Source organism: Homalodisca vitripennis, chromosome 4, assembly GCF_021130785.1.
Source record: "Homalodisca vitripennis isolate AUS2020 chromosome 4, UT_GWSS_2.1, whole genome shotgun sequence".
NCBI lineage: Eukaryota > Metazoa > Arthropoda > Insecta > Hemiptera > Cicadellidae > Homalodisca > Homalodisca vitripennis.
In genome coordinates, this window is record NC_060210.1 from 108716208 (window position 1) to 108732224 (window position 16017).

The 16017-nt window shown below is 32.8% G+C and overlaps 1 protein-coding gene across 3 annotated transcripts in view; it reads right to left on the reverse strand.

The window, feature by feature from the left end:
* The window catches only part of LOC124359941 (importin-5), a 79087-nt gene that overhangs the window by 38780 nt on the left and 24290 nt on the right, over positions 1–16017 (reverse strand). For all 3 annotated transcript variants that reach the window (XM_046813123.1, XM_046813124.1, XM_046813125.1), the window contains exons 6-10: positions 15707–15832; positions 14966–15300; positions 12128–12236; positions 8933–9086; positions 604–713 (exon numbers count right to left, since the gene is read on the reverse strand). In XM_046813123.1, the coding sequence (XP_046669079.1) occupies positions 604–713; positions 8933–9086; positions 12128–12236; positions 14966–15300; positions 15707–15832 (834 nt within the window). The remainder of the gene's footprint in view (positions 1–603; positions 714–8932; positions 9087–12127; positions 12237–14965; positions 15301–15706; positions 15833–16017) is intronic.

Consider the following 16017-nt stretch of genomic DNA (forward strand, 5'->3'; position numbering starts at 1 on the left):
TTGTATCACATAATAATGTTCACTATTTGTAACGTGTAATACACTTTATATTAGTTGTATAAGACTCAACTGTAGTTTTCAACAGCTGCAACACGGTTTGATAATAATAGATTTACTCCATTATATTAGTTTAGTCCATAGAACTAATTTCACTTGCTGGGAAATCAATTCATTTGCAATCCCTTTAAATTAGCATTGAAACCATCAATTTATTAATTGAATTCACTACTAATTCAAACATCATGTGACATTCTCCATATACACATTCAGCATGTGCACAACAAACTTAGATTATTTAACTTGTTATTTCATCACACCAGATACATTCAAACAGCCAATTATCATTGTTCAAGATTTTATCGATTAATAGTGTAGATTTTTGGCACACTGTCCTTAATTCATTAATATTTGTTCAAAAAACTTTCTCTGGTCCTACAGAGGGTTAAAACAGTTAAAAGAGGGAAAAGATTACTTTATTTTCACCCCTTGATAATTGATAAATTGATTTAAATACTATCATGCACTTTGAATAATTGCAAGCACTCATTGAATCAATTAATAGTCATTAAAGTCAATATATTGGTATGTAAAAAATGCACTCACCTCTATAAATTTACTCCCCAAAATGTCGTTTAGCTTTGCCATTATCGCATTCAAATACTGGGTTAAAATATTTTTTGGACAATCTTCACTGAAATTTACCAGTGCAGCACCTAAAAGTATAATATATTTTGGTTTCACATGTATATATAACAAAGCACTATATTTGAAATGAATAAAGGTAAAAAAAGAAACAAAATGGACAGACTTTATTTTGTTCATGCATAAATAGAAAATATCCCATTACTGAAGGGATTTCCAATGAATTTAACATTCATTGGAAACTGATTTAGGAGGTAATTTCCAATAAAAAAATCCAATTGTTGAAGATCAAGATCTACTTTTTGTTGCCTATAAAAACTATAACAATATCAACTATGTTGTACATTATTTATTTTTGTATTAATTTCATCATCTGGACCACTAATTCAAGAGAAGGCCAAAATTTCAAAATGCTGCCCAAAAAGATTACTTGCATCAAAAGATGAACACAGTGTACCGGACTGAAACATGAATAACAGAAAAGACTAGGTTCTTAATTGTTGTTGTTATTGAACAAAGATTTGTCCATTTCAGATTGCTTTACGTTTCTTTGAACAATGGAATGAGGCAAAACCACATGACGTTCTGCAAATGAATTAATGGAGAGACATAGCTGCAAAACATCATTATCACAGGAAAACAAAAAAGAAAACAGAAGATTCTTAAAAAAAAGAAACTTTAAAAATGTTAATTTTCCTTAGTTTAATTGCTTTATTCTGTATTTATAAAAGAAAATATTACAAAATCACCTCATACTATTCTTTGAATGTCTACTTTGACCATAAATTTAAAATAAAAAAATGTTATTTTGAACAGAAATTCTTGTTATCGGAAACGGCCTCCCCAACGGAGGTTTATATTTGTCAGACACGCTGGTGCTGACCAGAATAGACATAGAAAATCAAAATTTCGTTTAAAATAATTATGTTATTAATAATAAGTTATTATGTTGCTTAATAGTTTTTAAACATACAAAACTACAAAAACTTGCATTAGCAATCTGTAATTTGCGTACTGCCTGTCAGCCGTTGTCCTCAAATAGATTCATTTGGATTTGAGATCAATTTCACACATCACTCACTACATGTAATATAATGAAATTCAAACGTATATAATGTACAATGATTTTCCAAGCATATCTTAAGCACTTTTGTTGGTACCGGAATCTAGTGAAAAGAACAGCGGTATTAAGTATCGGAACGATCCATCTCTAGTAAAAATTCAAGGGACATTATAAAAAATCATGTATAATTCACGCATGTTTCTCCAGTGGCAAAAATTTTGCATAATCCACACTTTAACACTGTTCCACCACCAATTCTAAACATTAAATGTTCCTCCTGCCACTCAGTCCTCAGTTCATTCTGTCAATGCTGAGCATCATGTCGAACACAAATGCTCCTTCTAAGCTTGTTACATATCCAATATTTTCATCACCAAAAAGTGTCTTATCCGGTCTGGTCAAAATTCAACTGAAACTGGTTTACTACAAAATCCGGGTTCATCTTTTACACTAAACCGTCAAACAGATGATAATATTCATTGAACTGAACTCTAAGCCTGTTTATAATTGTATAATTTTAAACCTGTGCAATCTATCTAATACGTCTATTCAAAATGCTATTTTCAATTAACAGGGTTGCTACAGGAGTCCAATAATGAAATTCCCTGACTTTTCCCTGATTTCCAGATCAAATTTTTCATTTTTCCCTGACTTTTTTCGACGCAATCCCCAGGGTTTTTGGCAATTAACGGGTGGAAAAAAGCGGTGTTGAGGCTAACAGGGTGGCAAATATAAAAAAGCAACAAATAAAGTGAACACAGTTTAATACGTACAAAAAGATTGACTTAAATGATCTTTTACAACACAGAAGTAAAATATGCGCCGCGTCGTCTGCAGGCTTGGACTCGGCGCGGCGGCAGTAAGTTTATTTGTGTAAAGGGATTTTATATTTTTCCCTGACCAACGTCGAAATTCCCTAACTTTTCCCTGAATTGAGACCGGATTCCCTGACTTTTCCCTGATTTCCAGTCCTGTATTTTTTTCCCTGACTTCCCTGATTTCCCTGACCTGTAGCATCCCTGATTAAGAATAACATTTTGAAAACTTCGTCCGGCCCCATTACAGTAAATAAATACAACTTAAACACAAAAACACTGGTTGTATCATGGCCACTACCGTTCTGCTGCCGTTTTACTACTTATAGCTTTCCGCTCGTATAGTGGCTGGACCTGAAATGATCGGTCAGTCGACTTTAATTGTCCAATGGATTGTTAAGTTTTGGGAAGTTTGTCGCAACACAGAGGCAGAACTAAACAAAATAAACTCCACTACACTAGTGGAGGCAACCTAGGATCAACCGGTGTCAGATGGGGCTCGCGAACACATGTCGATCTTTGTTTAGTTTCATAGACCACGTCATGTAAAATACAATGTTTCGAGACTACTGAGATCCTCATTGAAGGTGCCGTCAAGTTATTTCTTTATTTCATAAATTCTTAGAGAAAAATTGTTTTTGAGATTTTCTTGATTCTACAGGATGATTCCCGGTGGGGTGCCTACCCTATTGAAACTTGATAAATCATATACGTTATGAACAAACTCATCCTTACCAGGGAGGATAAGGAAATCAAATACATACTTTTAACTCGATACTCGTACATGCAAGTTGAGATCTGACTTTACTAGAAACAAAACAGATCTAGTACAATATCCAGTGAACCCGTAAGTTCAATACGACCATTAGCTTTAAACATACTAAAAACAAAGCTAAAAAATATGAAAGCAGAAGGAGAAAATAATATGTAACGAAACAATGCTGTATTTATAAGTAGTTATTTTGTTTTCTGTGTTTGGGCTGGAAGAAGTTGAACAATAAATTGATTGTAATTCCAAGTAGTTTAAGGTACAATCACAATCACAATCACACACAAGGGTCATTCCATGCGAAATCAACCAATTCTACACTATGATTTGAACCTTGACCTCTCAGATTTGTATGATTTTTTGTTTATGTGTTCTACCCACAAGAAATAGTTAAAATCCAAAATTTCAAATTTTTTTGGGCTTTTCGTTTTTGAGTTACAGGCATTTAAAAAGCCAAAAAAATACAGTTTTCAGTCAATTTACGATTATTTAAAAATGACCCTAGTTCAAAAACTATAGCACCTAGAGAGCTAAAATTTGTAGCATTCTCTTCCTCTTGAAATTCCCTTCAATTAGATTGTATCACATGACTATGTTACATACATTTACAAATTTTCAAAAATATTCAAAAACATTTTTTGAAATTCCTAAAAATACGTTCCTTGGATTTGATCAGGAAAAATATATGTATTGCCCATTATCATTGACTACATACATGCAAAGTTTCAGGATGGGGTGTAAATGGGTTCATATTTAAAACAATTTTTTCCTACTGGAATACCTGCCGGTTATGTGTGCGTGGGCTGCTTCTGGGCTACACATACTATTCTCGGGACATATGAAACTGATATGAACCTAAAATTATTTAAATAGCATACCTTTTTAAGGCTCTGTTTAGTTGAACTTGGTTCTGAAAAATAATTCCTTTAACAAACTTTTTAACAACATTGTAAAATTATAATAAATAGCAAGTACAAAAATGAAAAATATATAGGCTTGTACATGTAATTTTATATATATATATATATTATATATTATATATATTTATATATATAGTTTATAATAATATATATTATTATGAATTTGTGTATAAAAACCAGCCACATGCCAAGAATGCATTCATAGAGAAACATGTGGCAACCTGAAATGACAACTTGCTTTGCAGTGCCCAGTCAGTGGTTTTCATGTCACAACTTGATTTGCTGTGCCCAGTCAATCAGTAGTTTTCCATGTTACAACTTGCTTTTCAGTGCACCAGACAAGCCAGTTGCCTGAATGTCTTGGTTGTGTAAACATCTCAGCACCATTTTTAATCTTATATTATTATTTGTTCAGTCTTAGTTATAAAAGTGTACATTAATACTGTTTTAAAACTTATCTTAGTGTTATATAGTTACAAGTGATTTGGGTGTGTGTTTTTTTATTGGTGCCAAATAAAATTGCAAATAATAATGTGAAGCAGGTACTTACCTCTACAAATATTTATAAATAATTATACATACACAGCAAAATAAACACATTTAGCAAAACATTTTTTAAACTAAAAATTCTCTAGTTAAAAAAAATATATTAATATTAACTTGCATTAAAAAAAAAGAACTTTTTATAACTAAAATGGCATCTCAAAAGAACTGGGCAGTTATTTCTACAAAAATGTTGTAACCCTTTTAAAACTGATAAACATAAGAAAATGTGTGCAAAATCGCTACGAAATGTAACAGACTGGATGTGTTCTTTAGATTTAGGAATTATTAGTGGCATGAAAATTTGTGATACTTGTCGGAAAAAGATTTATGAATCTTACAAGACAGATGAAGAGGTTTTGCAAACTACTGGAACTTCAAATTTGGATGAATCTTTTACTGATCCACAATCCTCTTTAGATTATTTAAATAAAATCACTGGAACTAATCGGCGAGTCACCCCTTAAGAAGAAAAAGTTTAATGTACCTAGCTACACAAAAAAGAAATTGGATAAAATTAAAGTTAGCTTAGAAAAGAACCTTATTGCCAGAGTCAAGCCAACAGGAAGTTGTTGAGCTTATTGAAGAGTCAGAAATAGAGATGTTGCAACAGCTTAAAGAAAAATTTGCCAGTACAAATAAAAGAAGTGAAAAAATAACAATTTTGTCTATTTTACCTAAAAGCTGGAGTTGTCAAAAAAATTGAAGAAGAATTTGAAGTTACAAACTACATGGCTAGAACAGCTAAAAAGTTGGTACAAGAAAAGGGGATTCTTTCAACCCCTAACCCAAAAACCTGGAAGAACTCTTAGTGAAAGTTACCGCTGAATCTGTAAAAGATTTTATAATTCTGATGAAGTTAGCAGATTGATGCCAGGGAAAAAAGATTATGTAACAATCAGAAATAAAGAAGGAAAACTCCAGATACAAAAAAGATTGGTTTTGGCCAATTTGCATGAAATATACCAGTTGTTCAAGGAAAAATTCCCAGAAAACAAAATTGGTTTCTCAAAATTTTGTGACTTAAAGCCCAAAAACTGCATTTTGGCTGGGAAAAGTGGGACACACACTGTATGTGTATGTACCTTGCACCAAAACATTAAGCTGATGATGAATGGAGCAAAAATGCAAGATTTGAAATTTGATGATGAAACTACTCTAAAAATCGTATCATTCCTGCCTGGCCAAGATTATGTGCAATCCACCTTCTCAGCATTGTTACATGGATGTGTGTAAAGAATGCCCTGGTATTACTAAATTAAAAGAACTATTGACTACCACATTTTAATGATGAAATGATTGATGAAGTCACCTTTAAAAGGTGGGTAACTGTGGATAGGTGTTTGATGGAAACTGTAGTCAAAAGTACGGATGATTTTATTGATGATTTTTTTGGAAAAAACTTATGAAAACTCAAAACTCATTCATTTATAGCCAACCAACAGGAAAGAATACTACAGTGAAATAAAGGTAAATTTGACTGAAGGTCACGTGGTAGTAAATTGTGATTTTGCTGAAAATTATTCGTTTGTTGTACAAGATGAAATACAATCCTTCCATTGGACCACATCCCAAGCAACCTTGCACCCTTTTATCATTTATTACAAATGGGAGGGAAAATTGAAAACACTTACAGTATGTTTTTATCTCAGAATGCTTAGAACATAATACAGTAGCCTTCTACGTCTTTCAGAAAAAACTCTTAGAAATCTTAAAAGAAAGATTGCCTTTTACGCTCAAGAAGATCACATACTTTTCTGACGGCAGCGCTGCACAGTACAAGAACAAGAAAAACTTCTACAACTTGTGTTTACACAATGCAGATTTCAATGTGGAGGCAGAGTGGCAATTCTTCGCAACATCCCATGGCAAGAGTGCATGCGACGGCCTTGGCGGAACTGTTAAGCGGCTAGCTGCTAAAGCCAGCTTACAAAGACCGTATGACCAAACAAATCCTCACACCTAAACAACTATATGATTTTGCTGTGACAAATATAAGAAGCATTGATTTTCAGTACTCCACGGATAGAGGACTACCCAAGAGACCGAAGAATTGTTGCTGCCTCGATATAGTGAAGTAAAAGCAATCACAGGCACACAAAAGTTTCATTCATTTCAACCCCATACAGAAAATCAAATTAATGTCAAGCCTTACTATTTTAGCTTTGATGGATCCCTTGAATGTGTGACAACCGGTAAAGCTAATAACCCCAACTGATTTGGAAAAAATTCATGGCGGATTTGTGACTGTGGCATATGATGACTCTTGGTGGCTTGGGTGCATTGAAAAGAAAACTAATGACATTTACAAAAATTAATTTTTGCACCCAAAAGGTCCAGCACATTCTTTTTTTTATCCACAGCCAAGAGATATACTTGATGTGCCAGGAAATACGCTCTTGCAAACAGTGGACCAACGACAGCATCCGGGAAGAACATATTCTTTGACACCTGAAGAAATGAAGAGCTCTTCTAAAAGCTATGGAAATTTATCTCACAAGATTAAGAAGAATTAATGTAAAGTAGTGTTCCATATCAGTAATAAAGAGTGTAACCGTGTACTATGTAAATACTTTCATTACATAAATATTTAAAATTCTAAAAAATACAGGAGTTAGTAATAACATGAATGTGTGGCCTACATAAAATATTATATTGTTATTTTTAAATAAAGAAAAAATTGCAAAAGATATAACCTAGGTATTTCAGTCACAGAATAAATTGGTTCATGTTTGAGCAAAAAGAAGACAAAACAAACAATTAGGTAAGTGGTGTTAGGCATATACACGTTTTTCATTATATATATTTTTTTATTATTTTTGTTTTTTTAAACCCATTAAAAAAATTTTTTTTAAAGGAATGATTTTAGCAGTTATCAAAATAACTTTAAAAAAGTTCAACTAAACAGAGTCTTTAAAAAAGGTATGCTATTTAAATAATTTAGGTTCATATCAGTTTCATATGTCCCCGAGAATAGTATGTGTAGCCCAGAAGCAGCTCACGCACACATAACCGGCAGGTATTCCAGTAGGAAAAAATTGTTTTAAATATGAACCCATTTACACCCCATCCTGAAACTTTGCATGTATGTAGTCAATGATAATGGGCAATACATATATTTTTCCTGATCAAATCCAAGGGAACGTATTTTAGGAATTTCAAAAAATGTTTTTTGAATATTTTTGAAAATTTGTAAATGTATGTAACATAGTCATGTGATACATCTAATTGAAGGGAATTTCAAGAGGAAGAGAATGCTACAAATTTTAGCTCTCTAGGTGCTATAGTTTTTGAACTAGGTCATTTTTAAATAATCGTAAATTGACTGAAAACTGTATTTTTTTGGCTTTTTAAATGCCTGTAACTCAAAAAACGAAAAAGCCCAAAAAATTTGAAATTTTGGATTTTAACTATTTCTTGTGGGTAGAACACATAAACAAAAAAAATCATACAAATCTGAGAGGTCAAGGTTCAGACCATTGGTTGATTTGGTATGGAATGACCCACAATCACAATTCTTTATTGCCAGAAGACAAATACAAAATTTGTATAGCAATCGTCATAACTCTATAACTATCGTGTAATTCTATAGATTTATCAATAAATTATGTTAATGTTTAAAATTATTTTATTTAAACAATTGTACCTAATAAAAAACAGGATCTACTCCTAAAATTAACAATGTCAACATAAGAATAAACATGTCAACACCCAGTGAGAGATGTCCGATCAAGTTGTATGTTCCACAAACTCGCTCACGCTATAAAACTCATTTAATATCAAATAACGCTTAAGTAATCGTTTAAAATGCAAAGGGTTGGTCTGGTTCTTTATATTATCAGGAAGTTTGTTCAAATATTTTACACCAACTTCAGATGGTAGGCTCTCGTAAGATTTTAGTCTATGTTGGGCAACTCTGAAATTTTCCCGGCCTCTAGTATTGTAATTATGAACGTCCCTACCCTGCGTCAGCACACACTTCGAACAGCAATATATTATTGTCTCAAATATGTATAAGCAGGGCAGTGACAAAAACTCAAGTTCCCTAAATTTATTCCTGCACGAGTCCCTAATTTTCAATTTCAGAATCGCTCTGAGCGCTCTCTTTTGTAGTCTGAAAAGTCTCAATACAATAAGACATACAATATAAAATAAAGAGCCGATAATTCTGATATAATACCTGCATGTGCTTGAACTCTAGGATTTTCATTATCTTCAAGGAAGGTGAGAAGTCCAGGGACCACTCGAGCATGAAACTTTTTTTGGAAGCTGGGAGCGAAATCTGTAGACATTTGACCAATGGCATTGCATGCTGCATACCTCACTCTTGGATGCTGTTGATAAAATTTATAATTAAAACTTTCAATTCAACATGTTGGGTTTATTACTCATTTAAATTAATTCAACTATATATACAAAAACACAGCAAATGTTATTTTAGTGTTTAATCATCTGACCAAAGCATACAGCAATACAACAAAAAGAATGAGCACTTGTATTATTGGTTCCCAACAGTAAGTTGGGTTGGCTTAATTGTTTTAACATTAGTCTCATCTTACCTTAAAACAAAACTACTCTCATACCTTGGTTTTAAGCAGGTTTATTTAGCAGGACAATTTTAGCTAGGAAAGTTCATGTCTCACAGTTTAGATTTAATGAACAAACTAAATATGTTACACTATTCTTCTTTAGAATATTACTTTACTGTATCAATTCTGATTTCTATTGTTATAAAGCGTTAGTCCAATTTTTTATAAAACAAGTTTTGAAATATTCTATATTATTTTTATAAAGAAGACATTAAGTTTTCAGCTGGGATAGTTAGCACTGTAGTAATACAATGTTTGCCAATTCAACAAAATTATTAGAGAAATAAGCCTAAAGAGGAAACAAAGTAATAAAACCTTCTTTGAAATGAAATGGATAACAAGGCCTAAAACTAAAATACTGTTGCACATCTGGATTAGCAGGTACATCCAATAAAAATAATGGTTATAACAAAATGTGGGTGGGAAAAAAGAAGTAAAAGCTGTACAAATCATTCACTGGTGATAGAGGGCTCAAAATCAAGGAAAAAGAATGGTCCATGTCTGGTGGGTTTAAGTACAGTACTTTTATGTGGCCACAGCGCTTCCCTCACCAATCTCACCTTAAAGGCTTGACCTATATTTAAAAAATCTCGGAGAACATATATTTAACCAATTGGAGTTTCTATCGAACTTTTAAAATATGTTGCTCTATTTGAAATTGTAACCCACATTGACTTATTGTCAAATGAAAATCATAACTGGCTCCTATTGAGAAGGGAGACAGTGCAATTTTAGGTTTTGAAATCAAATTAAACGTATTCCTTCAATGCTATCTTAAATGGTGAGATAAAAATAAGTAAAGCAACACAGTAACATATATTAGGCTACTTTAAGTTTCATTTCATGTAAATTTTACTTTTAATCTTGTCATCAAGAGATTGGGGTTGAGGCTTCACTCTGCAACAGCAACTCCAATCATGAACAACTGTGGTCCTTAACCCTCTCCTACTCGCAAGGCATGAATCGGCACGGCCACCACATAGCCACTGCAGCTTAAACGGCACAGATCGGCACGCACTGCTTTATCTACTAGAGCCGATAAGTGCTGCTCTCGAGTAGCAATATGTTGTACTACTATGGGTTGTTTGCTATCAGGAGACCATTCACTTTACTTTTACAGTAGATTTATTCCATTATTTTGCTATTTGTATTAGTTGTGCGGAAACAATGGCGGGTTGTAGTCGTACACTTCGTGACAGTGAAATCGATCTCGTTATTAGTAGTGATTGCGACGATTCAAGTGAGTGTAGTGATGTACCAGAGCCTTGTGAAGTGGTTGGTGGCATTGAGAATGTAGTTCGGAGTGATCACAGTGGCAGTGACGGCTAGCCAATGACCTTCACCAAATAACTGCGCAACAAACAATCCCGTGCCACCGGCGCCCAGCTGTCCGTGTGCCCCCTCACTGGTCTCGTACAGTCAACTTCATTGAACCAATATATAGCAAAATAATTAATATATATAAATATAGTTAATTGCAATGACAGAACGTGTGAAAGTTGAGGCGCCACGAATTTTTACCGAGCGCGACCGGCAGAGAGAATTAATTGAGGTTAGAAGCACCGTGAGCGCCTGGAAACAATGCGAGCGGGAGAGGGTTAATTGCTGTCAATCGATTGTAACCAATAATTGTGCTATATCAAGAATTGGCAACGGAAAATTTTTTTTACACTTTTTCTAAAATAACAAATGAACAGAGCACTTTCTAATTAAAAGAGTAATGTATTAATTAACTTTATTTGGAAGTAACCTTAAGTCGATGGTCCCCAGGATGTGCTAGATAAGTATATAAGATGAAGTTATAAATAAAAACGTTAAAATTACATACATCATTCTAAATTTAGAAAGGGAAATGTTAAAAAAATAATTTTACTGAATGTTTAAGTAACACAAATACCCCAACTATTTGGTAGACGAGAATGAGAATGGATAGTTTCTGTTCCTTCACCATACATCAATCCTAATAAACAAACCATGTAAAGTTTTTGTCAGGAAGCGAGAGTAGGAGTACTCCTTATGCATAAGAGTAGGGGTCCTGTCAGAGTGGTGCTGTGTGGCTACGTTTGGTGGATATTTGACAGTCTCATAGTGAAGGGCTCTACTATATAGTGTTCAAAATGACTGTCAGAATCAATTTTCTCACTGGAAATTAATCGTGATTTGTATTCTGTTTATGGTGAAGAAGTTATAAGATATAGTGCATTTAAAAAGCTGGCCAACAACCTGTGTTTACTGAACCAATCAATCTCAAGTTTAGACAAAATTGAAGGTTCACAATCACAAATCTTTCAAAGCATTTTATCAAGACTAGTGTATGAGGAATATATGTAAAACTGTGGCTAAGGGGAAACTTGGATACCGTAAACTTTGTGTCAGATGGGTACCCACAAACTCTGGACAAATGAAATGGAAACAAAGAGATTGGGATCAGCTCCAAGTTTCTTATCTGACACCATGAAGAAAGTGACTCACACAGTCACTAGGGATGAAACACGGATTTCTTATGTCAATGTCAAACAAAATGACAGAATGGAGTGAGATGACACCTTATCTATTTAAAAACCACCATTAATGGTATCAAGCATAAACAGTAGAAAAAATGAAAAGTTCATATCGACGATTTAAGAGTTTGCTCTTTTAAATATATATATATAGATAATAAAAAAGCTGTAAAAGATATACCAAAGTTTTTATTTATTTATTTATTAAAGCAACTTAGTTTCCAAACCACCCTAATATTTAATTATCATAAAATAGAAATAAATCATAAATTATAATAAAATTACCGGATCACTTATAAACCGCAGAACTGCATCTACTATGAATGGCAGAGACTCTTCCATATGTTTCTGGCAACCCTCTCCTACTGCGGAGATAGCCATCAGGGCAGCATGTCTAATCACAACAGACACAAGGCATTGGTCTGAATAATATATAAACGTCTCTAAAATCTACAAACAGTAACGTCAAGTGTTAAGTATACCAAAAGTATTCATGGTGAGATAAATTTGTCGGCTTTATGTTATTATTTAGAAATGTCTTAATTCAAGGTAAACCTAGTTCTTTCTACAATGTAATATCAAACTATTCTTTTTTTTGTACAGAAAAGTCATATACCCAAAATTTACACCATGTCATCTCATCACATAAAAATGTTAATCTATAGATTACATTATTCTACATATTTAACAGCTGACGTCAGCAACAATCAAAACAAGGTTGACTCACGGTTACAACAAGATCACGTGATGTCCAGAACAATGAAATAATATTCCGCAAGAGAAAAGTAGTTCCACTTGTAATACTTTATAACTTTCTTGTTATTTCAACTCCTTGAAACCTTATATTGTTTTGTTGTGGAGGACAATAGCAATATCTTAATAAGGTGAAACTCGTATTTTGTACCCTGGCCATTAATTTGACATTTACTAATATTATATTAATTTTCAGCCTTTAAATATTACTAAATATTAATGAAAACACTACATTTCCAAATTGTTTATTTTTAATAGTTTAAAGAATTTTCCAATTGCTCCAAGAGTCTTCAATTTTCAGCCTGCTTGTATGATTATTGTAGGTGTCATTTTGTTGACTTAACACCCATCAAAATCACCGAATGGCTTCAGCTTTGACATTTCTTGAATTTATCCTTCAATTTGACTTTTAGCCATCTTTAAACTTTTGACATGAATTAATGCACAACATCTATCACTCATATTTTCCCTGTTAATAACAAATTCTCCAATGGATTTCTGCTGTACCATTGCCTTCTGCTTGCAGGAAAGGAATTTAACTCCTCAATTTATACTTGGTGGGATAATCAATAGAGGCGGCCATGTTTATGCTACTGCAGCTCAGCCCAAACTGACTACTTGAACTCTGCAGTCTGCCACGTGTCTCGCTGTCATGGCATGAGATGGGAGGTTTGAAAATAAATGACCCTCATGTACCTAAATATAAATTTTATGTCTCTATCTATCATGGTTATTTCATTCTCATTGTTGATGAATCAGTCAGTCAGAATATCTCCTTTTATAATATATATATATATATATATATATATATATATATATATATATATATATTAACTTATGTAAATATTATATATATATATATATATATATTATTTATATAATATATATGTAAATATGGAAGAAATCAAATTTTAATATATAGATGAGGCAAATGTCTTTTTAAAGTACTATTTTTAAATTCCAGTGCCGTACTTGTTCTCACATTTGTGCACTATCTACATGCTAGTAAGCCAGACACAACTACAGCAAAAATCTATAATTTTTACATATTTCAAAGCATATTTTATAGGTTTACATCAATTAAAAATCAATTCCGACTGTGGAATAAGTGCTGTTATTTGTTTTCTTGGCACTAAAGGCATGAAAGCAGTTGAAATTCACCTTCAGGATTGTGGTGTAAGAACAAAACATCAAAGTGATGAAATGGTATTTAAATAGATAAGAGATGTGAAGGATGGCCAAAATAAGTTCATGATGAGAAACAGAGTGGAAAACCCTCAATGATCTTCAATGATTTAGTACAGAAGTTGAACAATTAAGTGAAAATAAACATTTATTTCACAATCTTAGTTATCAGAGATTTCCTGAGTATTATAATTTCACCAAGTTTCAAGAAGTATTCTCTATGATTGATTTAATGTTAAAACTATTAAGAAACATGTTTTGCTGCATTACAAAGTTTGTTCACATGTGGCAAAAAAAAACTATAAAGATTTCATCAAAGCATTTTGAAAGGAACAATTTCATAACCCCCCAAACAGCCCAATTTAGTGCCCAGTGACTAGCATTAGATTTTTTTGTCAGAAGAAGCATCTTGAAGGTTAACATCTCTACGACGACAATAATATTAAAATGATAGCGTTTCAGTGTTAAATCAGGTAGCAATCTTCTATGACGACAGTATACAAAAGGTTGTTTTTTTTTTTATATGATGAGTGCCTTATCATTGATGGCAATTATCTAAAAAAAGTAGATAAAGTGGGTTTTCATATAAAAATAAAATTGTAGAAAAAAGTTTATTTGACTTTTTTATGTATGAAATTCGTAATTACTGAAGAAACACGTCTCTTACAAATAATATTGCTTCAACATTATCATAAAAAAATCAATTTACCTCAAATTATGGAAAAACATTACGATCAGTTTTCAATATATACAAAATAATTAATTTGTGTACTGAAATCAGAGTCTAAAGAGCTACGTGGCACTGGATGTTTTATTTATGAGAGAAAGACAGCAGCCGGCAGACTGCCGGACACTTGTCTGATTCACATGTGCAGTGGTGTATTCACCCAACCTGGCAGTTTGAAATGTAACAGTTGTCATATCTCTAGTCATAATATATTTACATAGTGTAAAATAAATCTGAAATAAATTTGTTCTTATAACGTTTTAAGTACACATACATATAGCAATTATTTAAAGTAACCCTTAATTTGCATATTTAACCATTTCAGTCTAGATATTGTTTTATAAATTATATATGCAAGCAACACTAAAAATCATTTCAGATCCCAGCATTAATTTAAAATAAGAGTTAATAGATTATTTTACAATTATCATCAATATATAGTAACTATGGAATATTACCGATATTTCCAGTCAGGATGCTTCATCATATCTGGAATGTTTTGCACAATCTGTGGGAACATTGTCTTTCCACCAAGGCTGCATGCCAGTCTGTCCAAGGCAGACTCAGCAACCACATTGTTGCTATCATTATCATCCTCAGAGATCTCATCCAACACACTCCAATCATCATCATCATCCAAATCTGTCATCATCTTGAGGATCAGAGGCACTAGTATGGGCAAGTACTTAGGAGACTCCTTGCGCATCATTGGTGGTGCAGTCTCTGCCAACGTCACCAACACCTCCAATGCCAGATGCCTCCACGAGTCACCAATATCTTCATTTGAAAAAACCTGGTATTTAAAAAATCTTTTATAATACTATTGCTTACTTCAATAAAAATAGATTAGAGATTTTGTGTTTGCTTCCATAATCTTTCTATTGTAATGATAGAAAAATATACTCAGTTTTAATCTTACTTTACTATTAGGTGACAAAGTATAAAAATCAATGAAGCCTTTAAATGATATTAGAATATTATGTATGTTATTTTTAAGCCATCATGATCAAAGTAGTTTTACTTGGCTGACTTAAGGCTTTATGAAGGCAAATTTTTGCCACATTAGTGCATTTGTATTGATAGATACCAAATATTCTTGAATAGAGAAAACACCCAAAATGCAGGGAATAATTGCTGACTCATGCCATAACAGGCTTCTAGACCAATTTTTTAGTTTAAGAGTTAAAGTGCTAGCTAACCTTTAGACACATGTCCAGGATGTTGTCGACTTGTGATCGCAGAAATTTCGGAGTTGACTCACACATGTCAATGAGACTCTTGAGAAGAGCATCATCATCCTGCTGTTGCACACTCTCACCAATCACCTACACAGTAACAACCAGACCTTAACAGCATATACATTTAAATCCCGTACAATGAATTAAAATGTTAGAAATTTCTAATTTTTCAAGAACTGTTTGGACTAAAATACATAAACTACAAATAATTTCCAACAAATCTATATATATAAAAATGAAACTGTTCGTGTGTAACAGCATCACTCACAAAC